This window comes from Nilaparvata lugens, chromosome 1 (assembly GCF_014356525.2).
Source record: "Nilaparvata lugens isolate BPH chromosome 1, ASM1435652v1, whole genome shotgun sequence".
In the NCBI taxonomy this organism is placed as follows: domain Eukaryota; kingdom Metazoa; phylum Arthropoda; class Insecta; order Hemiptera; family Delphacidae; genus Nilaparvata; species Nilaparvata lugens.
The window spans coordinates 6,363,486-6,378,867 of record NC_052504.1 but is presented as its reverse complement, the minus strand read 5'-3'; the positions used below and the strand labels follow the sequence as shown (position 1 = coordinate 6,378,867).

At 35.5% G+C, this 15,382-nt stretch overlaps 1 protein-coding gene across 1 annotated transcript in view; it reads left to right on the top strand.

Moving 5' to 3' along the window:
- Nucleotides 1-2,687: 2,687 nt before the first annotated feature.
- Nucleotides 2,688-15,382, top strand: part of LOC111044599 (carotenoid isomerooxygenase) — a 29,535-nt gene continuing 16,840 nt past the window's right edge. The window contains exons 1-5 of the mRNA XM_039428951.1: nt 2,688-3,758; nt 7,207-7,318; nt 8,593-8,739; nt 11,791-11,932; nt 14,112-14,259. Of these exons, the coding sequence (XP_039284885.1) occupies nt 2,711-3,758; nt 7,207-7,318; nt 8,593-8,739; nt 11,791-11,932; nt 14,112-14,259 (1,597 nt within the window). The 5' untranslated portion in view covers nt 2,688-2,710. The remainder of the gene's footprint in view (nt 3,759-7,206; nt 7,319-8,592; nt 8,740-11,790; nt 11,933-14,111; nt 14,260-15,382) is intronic.

Below are 15,382 nucleotides of genomic sequence, written 5' to 3'. Positions count from 1 at the left end.
GGAATGGAGTTATCGTGTTCACAGACATACACACACACAGACCAACACCCAAAAATCATTTTTTTGGACTCAGGGGACCTTGAAACGTATAGAAAACATGAAATTAGGGTACCTTAATTTTTTTTGGAAAGCAATACTTTCCTTACCTATGGTAATAGGGCAAAGAAAGTAAAAAGATAATTTGACGAAAAGGACGAAAGATATTTCAGCAATTTTGTCGTTATAACAACAACCAATGGTACTCGAGTGAAGGACAATAAATTCAACCAATCACCAATTAACCAATGACAGAACAGTGATTCTGTCGCAATATGCGACAGCATCTTATGAATAATGGTATTAGTGGAGTTGATAAGAAAAAAATTGAATCACAATAATATTGTAGAATAAGCTTAATACTCGTTACCTAGAAACTAGTATGTGTGTGAGAAGGAACATGACCAAGCAACCAATTCAACCAAGTTGATAGATTATAGAATACAGACAGTAAACAGGCAAAGGAATCTAGTGGGAGAGAACTCAACCGATCAATGCGAATAGAGCCAATGAGAGTTGAGTAACAGACCTGAGAAATGTCGGAGCTAAATTTGGCACCTCCAGCTACTATACAGAGTGAGTTATGAAGCTGCAAACATAAAATTTTCAAATTTTGAAATGGTCATATCTCCTGAACGGTAAGGAATTTTGCAAATCCGATTCGTGTTTCTTGCTTCAAAGACCATAAGTTCACGAAGTTTGAGCAATTTTTATTTTCCACAAAACATTGATAAAAACCATGGACAATAATCGTGAAACACACTAGACAAAGAGTATCTCAGATTTGGCTGAAATTTTCAACATAGATAAAGCTTGACCTTAAAAAATTTCGGAGCCAACTTTGGCACCGCAAGCTACTATACAGGATGAGTTATGAAGCTGCAAACATTAAATTTTCAAATCATCATATCTTCTAAACGGTAAAGAATTTTGAAAATCTGATTCCAGATTCGTGTTTCTCGCATCAAAGACCATACGAAGTTTGAGCGATTTTTATCTTTCAAAAAAAAATATAAAAACCATGGACTGAGAAACACAGACATGGACTGAGATCGTGAAACACACTGAAACAAAAAGTATCTCAGATTTGGCTGTAATATGCAACATAGATAAAGCTTTACCTAAAAAATGTTGGAGCCAAATTTGGCACCGCAAGCTACTATAAAGGATGAGTTCAGATTTCAGCAGGAAAAAATGTTCAACTAATTTGTTTTTCGATTCACAAATTGTATTATAATTTTGTAAACTATGACTAATTATTAAGATCATAATTCAGTACCGTTTTTACAGGTTTTTTATTCATTTGAAAATGAATTTCAACCAAAAAATTTATATTCTTGATTGGATTATAAATCTGAAAATTTTATCAGTTCCAGTTAATAATTTATTGGGGTAAGTTTGGGTATGAGTTTTAACTGATGGAGTAAGTTTGGATCAGTTAAATAGATGAATACATCTATTGTTTCATATTATTGAGATCAACATTCTGTGGTATATAATATGAACCAAATGTTTTTGCTAAACTAACGATATTCTGTGATATATTAATTAATTCTTCAGTAGCCTCTTGATTTCTACCCAAATGACATCCAAATTCATCAATACACATGCTTTACTTTCCTTGTCCTATTACCATAGGTTACAAAAATTGAGGCGGTACCCTAATTTCAAGTTTTCTTTACGTTTCAAGGTCCCCTGAGTCCAAAAACATGATTTTTGGGTGTTGATCTGTGTATGTGTGTATGTCTTTGAACAAGATAAAACCATTCCTAATTAACCGATTGACTTGAAATTTCAAACTTGAGGTCCTTATACCATGAGGATCCGACAATAAGAAATTCAAGATGGCGGATAATGACTAAAAAACCATATTTTCACGGTTTTCTCGAAAACGGCTCTGATGATTTTCTTCAAATTTATACCCTGAATAGCTATCTATAAGCCCTATCAACTGACATAAGTCTCATTTCTGGGAAAATTGCAGGAGCTCCGTAATATTCTTGAGAGAAATGGATTTTGTTGAATCTCTATCATGATTTTCTCAAAAATGACTAGACTGATTTTTTTTCAAATTCATACCCTGTATAGTTAGTTATTTATCAACTCTATCAACTAACATGAGTCTCCTTCCTGGGAAATTATTTTGAAACATTGTCCCGAAGTTGCATCACTCCCTCCAAAAAAAGTATGATGTAATGATGAAATAATACTTGTCAAGTTAATCATCAGCCAGACACGTGAGCTAATAAGGAACCGTGCTGAGTAGTCTGGGTCAATCCTCTACTACCGTCTGAACTTCAAATTTGGACTAGAACTTTTTATTATTAAGTTAGCCGTTACATATTATGTGGCACGTGTGTATGGGAGAAGCCACAGAAAGTTATCACAGCGAGATTCACTACATACTGTCAGCATAGGTGGAATGGTAAGCATTAGAGTTATTCATATTTTATGGGATGCTCTCAGTTTGTAGTGAACTAACAATTCCTCCACCTCTAGTGAGATTGATGTGTCAGCATTCCTCATATTGATAACAATAATGTTTCTCATTCAACTACTGCTGACAGTAGAGCGTGAATCTCACAGTATATTGATTGAGTGAGAGGTGTGAACGGATGCACTTCCTTTTTCAACGGTGGGGCTTCAGTAGTGTGGTGCAAGCTTAACAATCAACATGTTCTGCGCGAACGTGTTGCTTGTCAACAGAAAACGATTGCCGAAACGATTTAGTCCGATTATTAACGTAAATGATGTCAACGAATCGAAGATTATCCATGGATTTATTGAGAGTTCTCTCAAAGGAAACACTCCTAATACAGCGGAGAGCGGAAAGGTTAAACAACAACGCAAATCACCGTGGTTTGTGCTGCGTCTACATAATATGAAGAGGAAAACTGTGAAATTATTGAAGAAATTCAAAATCGGGTCGAAAAAGCGGGTGTTGTCTAAGAAAAAGTGTGAAGATATTAATAATTGTTTGACAAGTATTGATGCTTTGGAAAGTTTCTCGGTTGAGGAGGTGTTCAGCGGGGATTCTAGTTTGAGAAGCTCTTGTACCACTCTATCAAGGAGCGCTTTGAAAACACTAGCCGGTCCTCTGCGTTTAGATTTGTTGGATGTAGACTATTATCATCGAGATGTTCTTGGCACCTCCATGGACTGGTCGAAAGATTCAGTTTTCGGACAAGATTCCGATGAGGAAGATGAGTACTTTTCAGCTGTGTGCACCAGAAGTGTGTCACTATCTAGTATCACTCCTTCCCCTAGTTGTGAAAACAAGGATGATCAAATACCTTGTTGTGGGAACAAGGATGGCCTGTTTCGTTTCGAAGGAGTGAATCTGTTTCTAGCTCACGGTTACAAACCAAGAGAGTTGCTAGATTTGGGATGCAGCGCTAAGGATTTGGTATCAGCTGGATGTGGCGTTGAAGAATTAATTGAAGCTGGGTGCTCAATACAAGACCTTGTCGAATCTGGATCTAAAATTCATGAACTCCTTCGAGTTTTGGACGAGAAAGGTGTTCTAAATTCTGATGAAGTTCGGTCTCTTGTATGGAATAATAGTAAGATAGAGGACCTACTTCAACAGGAGCCTGGTGCTAGGGAGAGATTGATTGCTAGGAAGGAGCGAGGCGAAGATTTGTACCCAGCTTGTGACGTTTCTGTGTGGTTTAGAACTTGCCGGAAGGAGATACTGGAGCCATTGGAAGGTGTAGTGACAGGTAAGAGATTTTTTGTCATACTTACTCAATTGCAGCTGTTTTCCATTCATTAAATCAAGCCGGTAAACAGCTGTTCGCAGAACAAGAAAACGTGTGATTTTCATTACAGCATACTATACTGTAAAGCGATCATATGTTCTCTTTACAGTCGAGTATGTTAGGACTCTACTGAGTCCCAATAACATCTGAGTAATTAATATACCAACTCAAATAATTAAAGAACTCATTTAAGGATTTTCAAGATGTAAGAACTCATCTGAAATCTTATAATTCAGGCCTTTATCATTTTATTTGAGCTCAGAGGGTCTGTCTGTTATGAACTAGGCGTTACGGGCTAGGTCATGTTTATAGAATGCAGTAGCTCGAATAGTTGCAGGTAATGGTTTCTGTTTCTCAGCAATATTATTCTTTCTCAGATAAGTATGACAAAAAATATTGTACGAAACTTGTACGGTAACGCATTCGTTACCGTAGTTGTACTCAACTACGTTTCGGGCAGAAACAATCATACTTATGCGGTAAATTATCGTTACCGGACTTGTTACGTAAAGTACTATTCTTTATCCTCTATAACTGTTCCATTACAGATTACATCATTAGTAATGATTAGTAATTTGTCATAGTCATTTGTAATCCTACTAATACTATTGGAATTATTGGAAAAAACTGTGATAATTAAGGTATTTCTCTCCCGAATTGAGATGGAATGACATTGAATTTTTATGGTATCTTGTAGGGCTACTCATTACCTTGTAAAATTATACATATGGAAAAAAATTGAAAAATAATATGAAAAAAGTGTGTTGAGTATTTTCATCTTACACCATTTCATTCATTAATATCGGGGACCGAGTTTCGCTCTGGAGTACGAAAGCATAAAGAATTTATTATGAAAGAAGAAATGATAATATTATAATTGAGGACCTTGCCGGACAAAGGGCACATAAGGCAAAAGCTCATTTTTGGGAAATGGCTTTTGAAGATTCAAGTTTTCTGTTACATAATTATATGAAAAGCAAAGCTTAATGTGAATATTATTCTCCATTTGCTGCAATATTACTAATAATTTAGCAAAAGAAATGTTATTTATTAAAAATAAGAAAGTCCAATAAAAATAATAATAAAGACACATGTTATGTGCCCTTTTTCCAGCAATCAGTTTTGAAGTGGTGTGTTGTAGACTAAAAATAAAACTAATGATTCAAATAATGTATTTAATTAGTAAATTTTAATAAAAGAATGATATATTCATGTGTTATGGTATGATATATGCATTATAGTATTTATATTTATGTAATAGATCTATTAATCGAGTTGTAAATTCATGTGTTGTGAACTAAAAACAAAAATAATGGTCCAAATAATGAATATTTTGGTAAATATTAGTGAAACAAGAGTAGAATGATATATGTGACTATAGTATAACATACCGGTATGCATTATTATGATGAATTATGTAATAGACCTATTACTCAAGTTCTCTTCAATCATTTGCTCTAGCCAGTCCTGGTCTTCAATGGGCAGGAATTTCATAAGGCTCCGAACATCTTTTATCTTGGCCTCAGATACTTTGGGAAATGGCACTGTAGTCAGTTCAACCTCAGATAAGGTCTTCTTGTCAACATTTTGTATGAATTTGAATGGTGAATAGATGGGCTCATAGGATTTTGAACAGAGAATGGTACCTTCTGGAATGTACTTGATTATTTCGTTTTTCAACTACTACTTCCATGATGTTTTTTTTTAAACTATGAAATAATAATGACATGAACATAACACATAACGTAACCTACAGTTTACAAGAATCACAAGCTCACAGATGTCACAGAATAATATCTGCTGAACACGTGAACAGTGAACGAGGGAACTATTTCGAAGAACATCAGCTGTCACCACTTTAATCAAGTTTATGTAAAACATCACAGGAAAAAGATATCTATGTGAAAGTTGGCAAGCATGTACAGGAAATCATAGCGGTTCGTTTGAAACGATTGCCGGAAAAAGGGCACATAGGCCCATGTGCCCTATGTCAGGCAAGGTCCTCAATTATAATAACATTCATAGTTCATACAGAAATATTCTATTTAATCACAGTAAATTGAGATTAATTCCCAGAGGAATGCAAAAATTTCCCTCACAAAGGCCCGGTTGCACAAAAGCCGGTTAAATTTCAATCCTGATTAATTTCACGTGAACCAAATCAGAGAAGACCATTTCAAAAAGATGGATCTACTGGAATTAATCAGGATTGAAAATAATCCGGCTATTTTGCAACCGGCACTAAGTACCTGATTGAATGATTACAAAAGTTCAACAGCTGAGTCATAATTTTGACACAGTCCCAAACACATGAACTCGCTCACTCACTTCCATCATCAACAGACGACGAAATAATAATTATCAGCTGTTTATCCAAGGATGAATAATAATTTTCCTCTTAATGTTCTTCAGCGAGTTTTCCCAGGGATGAGACCTATAGTGCAATCGATTTTTTATATTATAAACCTATTATGTTCTGAATTTCGTGAGAATCGTTAAAGCCGTTTTCGAGATCCGTTGAAATACAAACATATAAACATCTAAACATATAAACAGAAATTGCTCGTTTAATAGTATACGGTAGGATTAATTTGAAGTAGGTGCTTTTTAGAAACTTGATTAGAACTCAATTGAAAAAAGTAATTCAGCAACAATATTACTGTTTGTTCCTATAGTATAGGCGTCTTGTAAATTCATATCTTTGAATGCTAATTAATATTCATTACTATTCTGGCCAATGATTTTTATCATAAACTCATTAAAAATTGAAATGATTCGTATTCTGATTAGTTCTATTATCATTGAATACCTATAGACTATCTCATGATTATTTCAATAAAATATCTTATGCGTTTGTGCATGCTGGTTTGGTACATTTTGAAATATTTCTTTAATCTCCTCCAAGTACATTATTCCCTATTGATATATATAGCTTCAAATAATTTAATAATGAACAACATTCAAAGATTAGTTCTAGACAATTTGAAGTGGAATGAAGTTTGATGCGGATAATTTTTGTAAAGACTTTTCAATTTGTCTTTCACAAAATCTGATTATATAGAGATAGCTGTGAAACTACTTGAGTTTTTCAAATTACTTGAGTTCCTCTGAGTATTTCTAGTTGTTTTATTAGGAGTAGTACATCCCAATCGGGCTTATGCCTAGGGGTGTCCACTTTTATTTCACATTTTTTATATCTTTCTTTTTTATTCTGTATTATGTTTGTTTGTGAAATAAATGAATTGATTGATTGATTGAATTAGACCGTCATCTCCTGATAGAAATCAAAACCACAAAAGAAGTTCAGAAGCAATAAAATACTATTACTGTATATGTTATAATCGAGATGGTATTATTGATTTCATGGTTTATTCGAGAAATTTATTATCATTATTCATGAATTTTCTAGGGATAGTTCCTGATTGGATTCAGGGATCGCTGTTGAGGAATGGCCCTGGAAGTTTAGAAGTGGGTGAAGACAAGTTCCAACATCTTTTTGATGGATCGTCCTTGATACATAGGTGAGTCACATCTTGTGAGAAATAATTTTGGAATACTAGCCGTCAGGCTCGCTTCGCTCGCCATATCCGTCTAGCCAGGGGGCTCCGCCCCCTGGACCCCCGACTGGATCGTCCAAGAATGAGATCAGCAGGTTCGCTTCGCTCGCCTGCATTTTTCATTTGAGCATTTTTATCATAGTACAATCCAGTTGGGGGTCCAGACTAAACGTCTGGCTAAACGGATATGGCGAGCGAAGCGAGCCTGACGGCTAGTAATTTAATATTCCCAGGATTGAAGTAGCAGTGCCCAATCAATTTTTCCGCGATAAATGCATTTAAATCTTCAACTTGGTGCCAACCTAACAAAGTCAACTCAACTTAATGCCAACCTGACAAAATTATTAATTTAGTTGCCAGTTAACAACTGTTTCGAATAGGTACTCTATCTAGATTATAGTTCTATAGTAACATATGATATGGAAATTTCAATTATAATTAAGAGATTGGGAGAAGAAGAATATACATGCTAAAAGACGAACTTTAAACCCTTAAAAACAACCCTTAGAGTTGAAATATTGCCAAAAGATTTCTTAGTGCGCCTCTAAAGGGCCAACTGAACATACCTACCAAATTTGAACGTTTTTGGTCCGGTAGATTTTTAGTTCTGCGAGTGAGTGAGTGAGTGAGTGAGTCAGTAAGTCAGTCAGTCAGTCAGTCAGTCAGTCAGTCAGTCAGTGAGTGAGTGAGTGCCATTTAGCTTTTATATATATAGATCAACATAATATAAGTTTCAAGAGTGAATTCAAGCCTTCAAAAAAGCTGATAAATTATCAACAATCGAATGAGATTTGAAGGAATCAATTATTGATATCATTAATCAAATCTTAAACGAAAAACCACTTGAATCAGATGAAATCTGATAGTTGAATAAGCAATGAGAAAATTATATAATCTATTAAATAAGTTTTAATTATATTCAAATAAAATCTGATAATAAATTGAATAATCAATGAAAAAATTTATATAATCTATGAAATGAGTTTTAATTATATTCAATACCGCGCTAGTATTCATAATAATTCTTGAGAATAAGGCCCGGTTTCTAGGACACATATTGAATCTAATATACCATTGAACAATAGAATATAGATGGATCATAGATCCAGTAAGTGGAAACATTATTTTGAATGATCAGGTTCAATGACACTCAACTGCATTGTATTCAAACTATTGAAATTTTATTCAGGTGCATCAGGAGAATACCAAATCTGAATTCACAATAAATATGTTCACAGATTTGAAATAAAAAATGGGAAAGTGACTTACCAATGTAAGTTTCTTGAAACGAACACTTACAAGAAAAATAGAGCAGCCCAGCGAATTGTTGTGACGGAGTTCGGTACAGCTGGTGTGCCGGATCCTTGCAAGTCGATTTTTGAAAGGTGAATATAAAATTTGTTGACACACATTTTTTCTAGCGTAGATTGAGTGGTTTTGATCCTACAAACAAGTTTTGAATGTAATTCCTGTTATTTTTCATCACTTCTGTTTTTTATTTTCAAGAATATCAGTGAGTTTTGAATCAGTGACTTATTGAATCCTCTGTGATCAGGGCTTCCGGCGTGGATGCCGGTATTAAGAACATAGAAAAGCACTTTCAATAAAAGTTTTCCCGAGAATACCTGTTTGGTATTATATAAGGTATAAGGTATACCTAATATAAGGTATATGTGGTATATATGTATAAATTTGTGCTATTATTAGGACATGGATATCTAGCGCGGAAAAAACGTACATTGCGAGATCAACTGAACAATTACGATTATAGAACATAAAAAATGTGTGACTTAAAATACTCCATTTTAAAGGGCTTTGAACGACCTACAACTTCTATATACGAAGCATTTTTTCGGGAAACTGAAGTGTAAACTATCATCATAGATAAAAGCAAGTATAAGGCCCATGTTATACGAGCGGTATTGCCGTGGCGTAAACAACACTGTGTATATTAATAACTTGGTCCAGCATTGCCAACGCCGCTCGTATGACATTGGCCTAAGCAGATTGATTAGGACGTTTATATTCCAAATTTAATTGTTAACTCAAGCAGATATTCCTAGTAATTTTTCTACTTTCCTTGCCCTATTACCATAGGTAAGGAAAGTATTGCTTTCCGAAAAAAATTAAGGTACCCCAATTTCTAAATTTCTATACGTTTCAAGGTCCCCTGAGTCCAAAAAAGTGGTTTTTGGGTATTGGTCTGTATGTGTGTGTGGTGTGGTGTGTGTGTGTGTGTGTGTGTGTGTGTGTTGTGTGTGTGTGTGTGTTGTGTGTGTGTTGGTGTGTGTGTGTTGTGTGTGTGGTGTGTGTGTGTGTTGTGTGTGTGTGGTGGTGTGTGTGTGTGTGTGTGTGTGGTGTTGTGTGTGTGTGTGTGTGTGTGTGTGTGTGTGTTGTGTGTGTGTGTGTGTGTGTGGTGTTGTGTGTGTGTGTTGTGTGTGTGTGTGTGTGGTGTGTGTGTGTGTGGTTGTGTGTGTGTGTGTGTGTGTGTTGTGTGTGTGTGTGTGTGTGTGTGTGTGTGTGTGTGTGTGGTGTGTGTGTGTGTGTGTGTGTGTGGTGTGGTGTGTGTGTGTGTGTTGTGTGTGTGTGGTGTGTGTGTGTGTGTGTGTGTGTGTGTGTGTGTGTGTGTGTGTGTGGTGTGTGTGTGTGTGTGTGTGTGTGTGGTGTGTGTGTGTGTGTGTGTGTGTGTTGTGTGTGTGTGGTGGTGTGTGTGTGTGTGGTGTGTGTTGTGTGTGTGTGTGTGTGTGTGTGTGTGTGTGTGTGTGTGTGTGTGTATGTGTGTATAGGTGCGTACAGACTCTCGCTCTGCTCCGCAACCGAACGTCACTCTAGCAGAGCGATTGATGATCGACCGGGGAGCAAGAGTAGTTCGACCGGGGAACGCGAGATCTAACATCTTCCGTAACGTTCATGATGGGTGCGTGGGCGGTCCGACTGTGGTTCGATGGCGGTACGAGGGCGGTACGAGGGAGGAGCGTGCTCGGTGCTGGTTGGAAGCACGAATATGTGTACGCAGCTTTTGAGTGTATGTGCGCCTGTGTACAGGATATCTCATCTCCCAATTAACGGAATGACTTGAAATTTGGAACTTAAGGTCCTTACACTATAAGGATCCGACACGAACATTTTCGATCAAATGCAATTCAAGATGGCGGCTAAAATGGCGAAAATGTTGTCAAAAACAGGGTTTTTCGTGATTTTCTCGGAAACGGCTCCAACGATTTTGATCAAATTCATACCTAGAAAAGTCATTGATAGGCTCTATCAACTGCCACAAAGTATCATATCTGTAAAAATTTCAGGAGCACTGCACCATCTATGCAAAGTTTGATTTTAGATTCCCAAATTATCAGGCTTCAGATACGATATAAACAAAAAAAAATCAAGTGGAAAATATTGAGCATGAAAATCTCTACAATTAATGTTTAGCAGCATTTCCACCTAAAATTGAAAATAAGCTCGAAATTCCAGGAAATAAGATTATTCAATTGGCAACTGTTGATTCTATTAAATCATTCACAATGAAGAAGTAGCAGACTTCGTGTGTCTGCAGCGCTATTGTCCTGTCACCAGCTGGCTCAGATCTTAGAAAAGTAGACTTGAGATGCGCGGGAACACTAGCGTCAGTTGATCAATTTTCATAACGGCAAGGAAAGTTGTGTGAGTGCACCACACCAGATTTTTTTGTGGAGCTATGTGACGCTGGTAGTCCCTCATGCTCATACTGTGCTGTTATTACAATCTCATCCGGCCAAATCATTTAATCAAAGTCAGCTTGGTATCTTAATTTCGAGCCGAGTTATACTCGGTTCACGAAATATTTGCAGTTTCGAGCTTTGGTTGGGTTCATGGGGAAAGCAAGCGGGGAGAAGATTGGGACTGATGACAGTTATGGTTCGGAATCAACAAGAAACTATTTCTTCAATGTTTGATTCCATTACGAACTGCTTGTTAAATAATCATAGAAGTGTCAACCAGTGTTGATGAAGGGCCTAGTGTCCGAAAGCGCTCCACTAATGTGAGTAGAAGCTAATAGCTTTCATAAATACCTGACTGCTATGTCGAAACTATTTCATCATACCTCGCACACCAAGCCTTGGATTAATATTTGGGTATCAACTTCTTATGAAGAAAAAACTTTTGCTTACATTATAACTTACCTAAACAATAAGAGAGTATCTCTTTCCTGTATAGGGCTACTTGTAATATAAATATAAAGAAAATAAAAATCTCAGTACCCTTTTTTTTAAATATTTTATCACAACATGTTTCGGTCATTTATGCCATTTTCAAGTGATATGAATTTTTATGTTGTGATAAAATATTTTAAAAAAAGGATACTGAGATTTTTATTTTCTTTATATTTAATAAGAGAGTAGTTGAAATTATTACGATTTGCGTTTTCTACTGTCCTGAGAACATCCTTCTCTCTACAGGTTTTCAGTGCTCTTCAATCCCGGAGAAATGTCGGACAATGCAATGATATCGATCTACCCATTCGGTGATGAGCTGTATGCGTTCGCAGAGACTAGTGTTATACACCGCATCGATTCAGAAACTTTGGATACATTAGAAAGGGTAATTATCATTTAATTTCTATTCAATCCATCCACATTAGATTAATCAAATCTATTTAATCGACATGAGATTGATTGAATCTATTCAAACGACATGAGATTGTATTTTATTCGTCAAGAATAGTAGGCTATATTTCGCACCTTGGGCCGAAAATGAGACTTTTCCGGCTCGAAATCGGTTTTCAAGTCCGAGGCCGTAGGCTGAGGACTAGAAAAGATTGTAGCCGGAAAAACATTTTTGCCCATGGTGAGAACGTTATTTTTCGCCACACAGAAAAATAAACAATATAAATATGAGAATAATTGTTTATTAGGCACTTCCGAAAGCAAAACAGGAAGGTCATAGCTCTAGTAAATCTGAGGTAATCTGAATATCAGGAAATTGTCCAAGTAATTTTATTTTTTATTCTGATTTGTCTAAATAACCTAAAAGATTATGTTCAATTATGTAAGAGGTTGAGTTTATACTTTTTATTCTTCCAAATGACAATAAGATGATATTATTATAAATGTTTTGATTCTTGAATAATAAACACAAATGATGAAAAGTTTTTTGATCAGCTGTTTTAGCACACTTGAAATTTGGCCAATCTGAATGTCGTAAAACTCTTACCGGCCTGGTCAGAAAACAATCATTTTCGGCCTCCATATGATTGATAAATGATTGTTTTCTGACCAGGCCGGTAAAAGTTTTACAGCCCTAGGGCTGTAAAATAACCTTGAAGTCAGCTGATTCTGATTTGATGTGAACGTGTTTACAAAATGGTTTATGAAACGGAATCAGTTTATGCTTCTAGAATTGAATAAGTATTCTGCAATGAGATAGGCCTACTATCATTTTATTTGGATGAATGAAATACAGATAAGATATAAATATTATAAACTATTCAAATTCGATTTTCAGAGTAGGATAGAACTTGTAACCTAAACTTCCGAAGTTGATGACAACAAGCATTGTTGACGTTGACATTCAGATTGGCCAAATTTCAAGTGTGCTAAAACAGCTGATCAAAAACTTTTCATTATTTGTGTTTATTATTCAACAATTAAAATATTTATAATAATATCATCTTATTGTCATTTGAAAGAATAAAAAAGTATAAACTCAACCTCCCACATAATTGAACATAATCTTTTAGGTTATTAAGACAAATCAGAATGGAAAATAAAAAATACTTGGACAATTTCCTGATATTCAGATAACCTCAGATTTGCTAGAGCTATGACCTTCTAGTTTTGCTTTCGGAAGTGCCCAATAAACAATTATTCTCATACATGTATATTGTTTTATTTTTCGGTGTGGCGAAAAATAGCATTCGCACCATGGGCAAAAATGTGTTTCCCGCTCTCAATCTTTTCTATTAAACCCGATTTCGAGCCGGAAAAGTCTCATTTTCGGCCCTAGGTGCGAAATCTACTATTACAATGATAAATTAACACATTTACAAATTGTTATTGAATATTTTGCGTCAATTGATTGTAATTCGACATTGTTGAAAAACAATCTGACAGAGTTGCGGAGCTTGAAATGATATCTGCTGTATGGAATGATAGCGACAACGATAGCAATTGACAGAGTTGTGGAGCTTGAAATGATATCTGCTGTATGGAATGATAGCGACAACGATAGCAACACAATTTTTTCCTCATCAAATACTGTCATTATAACGTGGATCTCACTACAGATTAGGTACCCAGATTAATGGATAATTTATCATAATAGTAAAAATTTCTTCAGCTATTTAACTCCTATTCAAAAAAGCTAGGCTATTTAGGAATGATAAGCGAAAAAATTGTTAACGACACCTTTGAGAAGACATTAAAGTTTATTTCGTTAAGTACATGGGTCGCTTTCTCCGAAAAAGTTTTAAATCGAGTTTAAACTATCAGCTGACTCAGTTGATGCACATTATAATAAATGCGACCATACATTGATTAAACGGGTTTAAATGTTCAAGAGTCCTGACTCCGCCCTTCATGAACAAAATAATAGTTGAACAAACTTTGTAGAAAGTGACCATCACTAATTTATGAAGATTGACCAATTATTGCACATTGTAATTTGATGAACAACATGAAATATTTAAAATTCATTATTCTTCAGCTACGAAATTTGAAATTAAATAGATTTTAGAATCTTTTAGAAGAGGCATTTGAATGTAGTGCTTGTTTTTGAGCAGGTGAATATCTCGGAGCATGTGAATATTGTCAACCACACCTCTCATCCACATGTGATGAACGATGGTACCGTCTTCAATGTGGGCATTGGCTTCAACTGCTGCGGTCCCTGCTTCAACATTGTCAAGTTTCCACCACCCTCACAAATAGGTCAGTGACCAAAACTACGGTAGGTCTATACTACTCAACCAAAATATTTGTTCATCGCATTCTATCGCAAAGAGTTTGTTTGCTATTTTATCCTTAAACTCCAATAAAAACAAACAAGATGAGAAGATGAATCATTTTAGTTGTTAATAGGCTACCTCCAGTCGAAGATGAGTTAAAATATCTCTAGGGGTAGTTTTGTTCGCTACAATAATTTGTTATTAAGCCTTTTTATGTTGGATAGTTTCTGGGTACCTACACTGTTAGACTTGACCTTTTAACGATTGTTTTCACATATAAACATATTTTCAGCTTCGACCATTTTGCTACTAATATTGGTCCTCAAACAGAATATATGGGTAGAGCAACGGCAATGGGCAGTGCACATTTCGCCCAAGTACCGGTATATGGGCTCCTGGGATCATTTTCAAATTAGATTTACCAGTTTTCACAGATGGTATTGACTCGGTTGCACAAAATCCGGTTAAATTGTAACCGTGTTTAATCTCACGAGAACCAATCAGAGAATGCTTTTTTAAAAGACAGTTTCTTTTATTGGTTCTTGTGGAATTAATCACGAATAAAATTTAACCGGCTTTTGTGCAACCTGCACATAGTCTTGTAAGGGGATTCCAAATACTATGTACCTATTGTGTTCTTTACAATAGTGTAATGGAAATGGAAAAGGCTGAAAGTAGGCCTACCAGGGAGTAAAATTTTCAGTATTCAATAAAAACTCATTTCAACTCCCATCTCAACCTTTTAAAATGCAATAAAATCATATTGAAACACAGGACATATAATAATTTCGTATTTCAACAGTACCTATTCTTCTATTTCTACTAATTTTAATTGATTTTGCTTTGAAAAAGCTGAATGTATCATGCTTATCTTCTTGGGAAATGCTGTAAGTGCCATGGTGTGCGCCTGAAAAGGCTGAAAGTCCATTATTCATTAGATAAGAATGATGTATGTTCATAGTAGTTTTGCTTCTTTCTTAGTAATCTCTGAGTTTTGGTTATAGTTTTCAAAATCATGTAAACATACTGCTACTTTCCCATACTGTTAACTTAACATGTTCAACCTTCCTTTAAAAACTCTTGGTAATATTCATTTGAAAAACTTG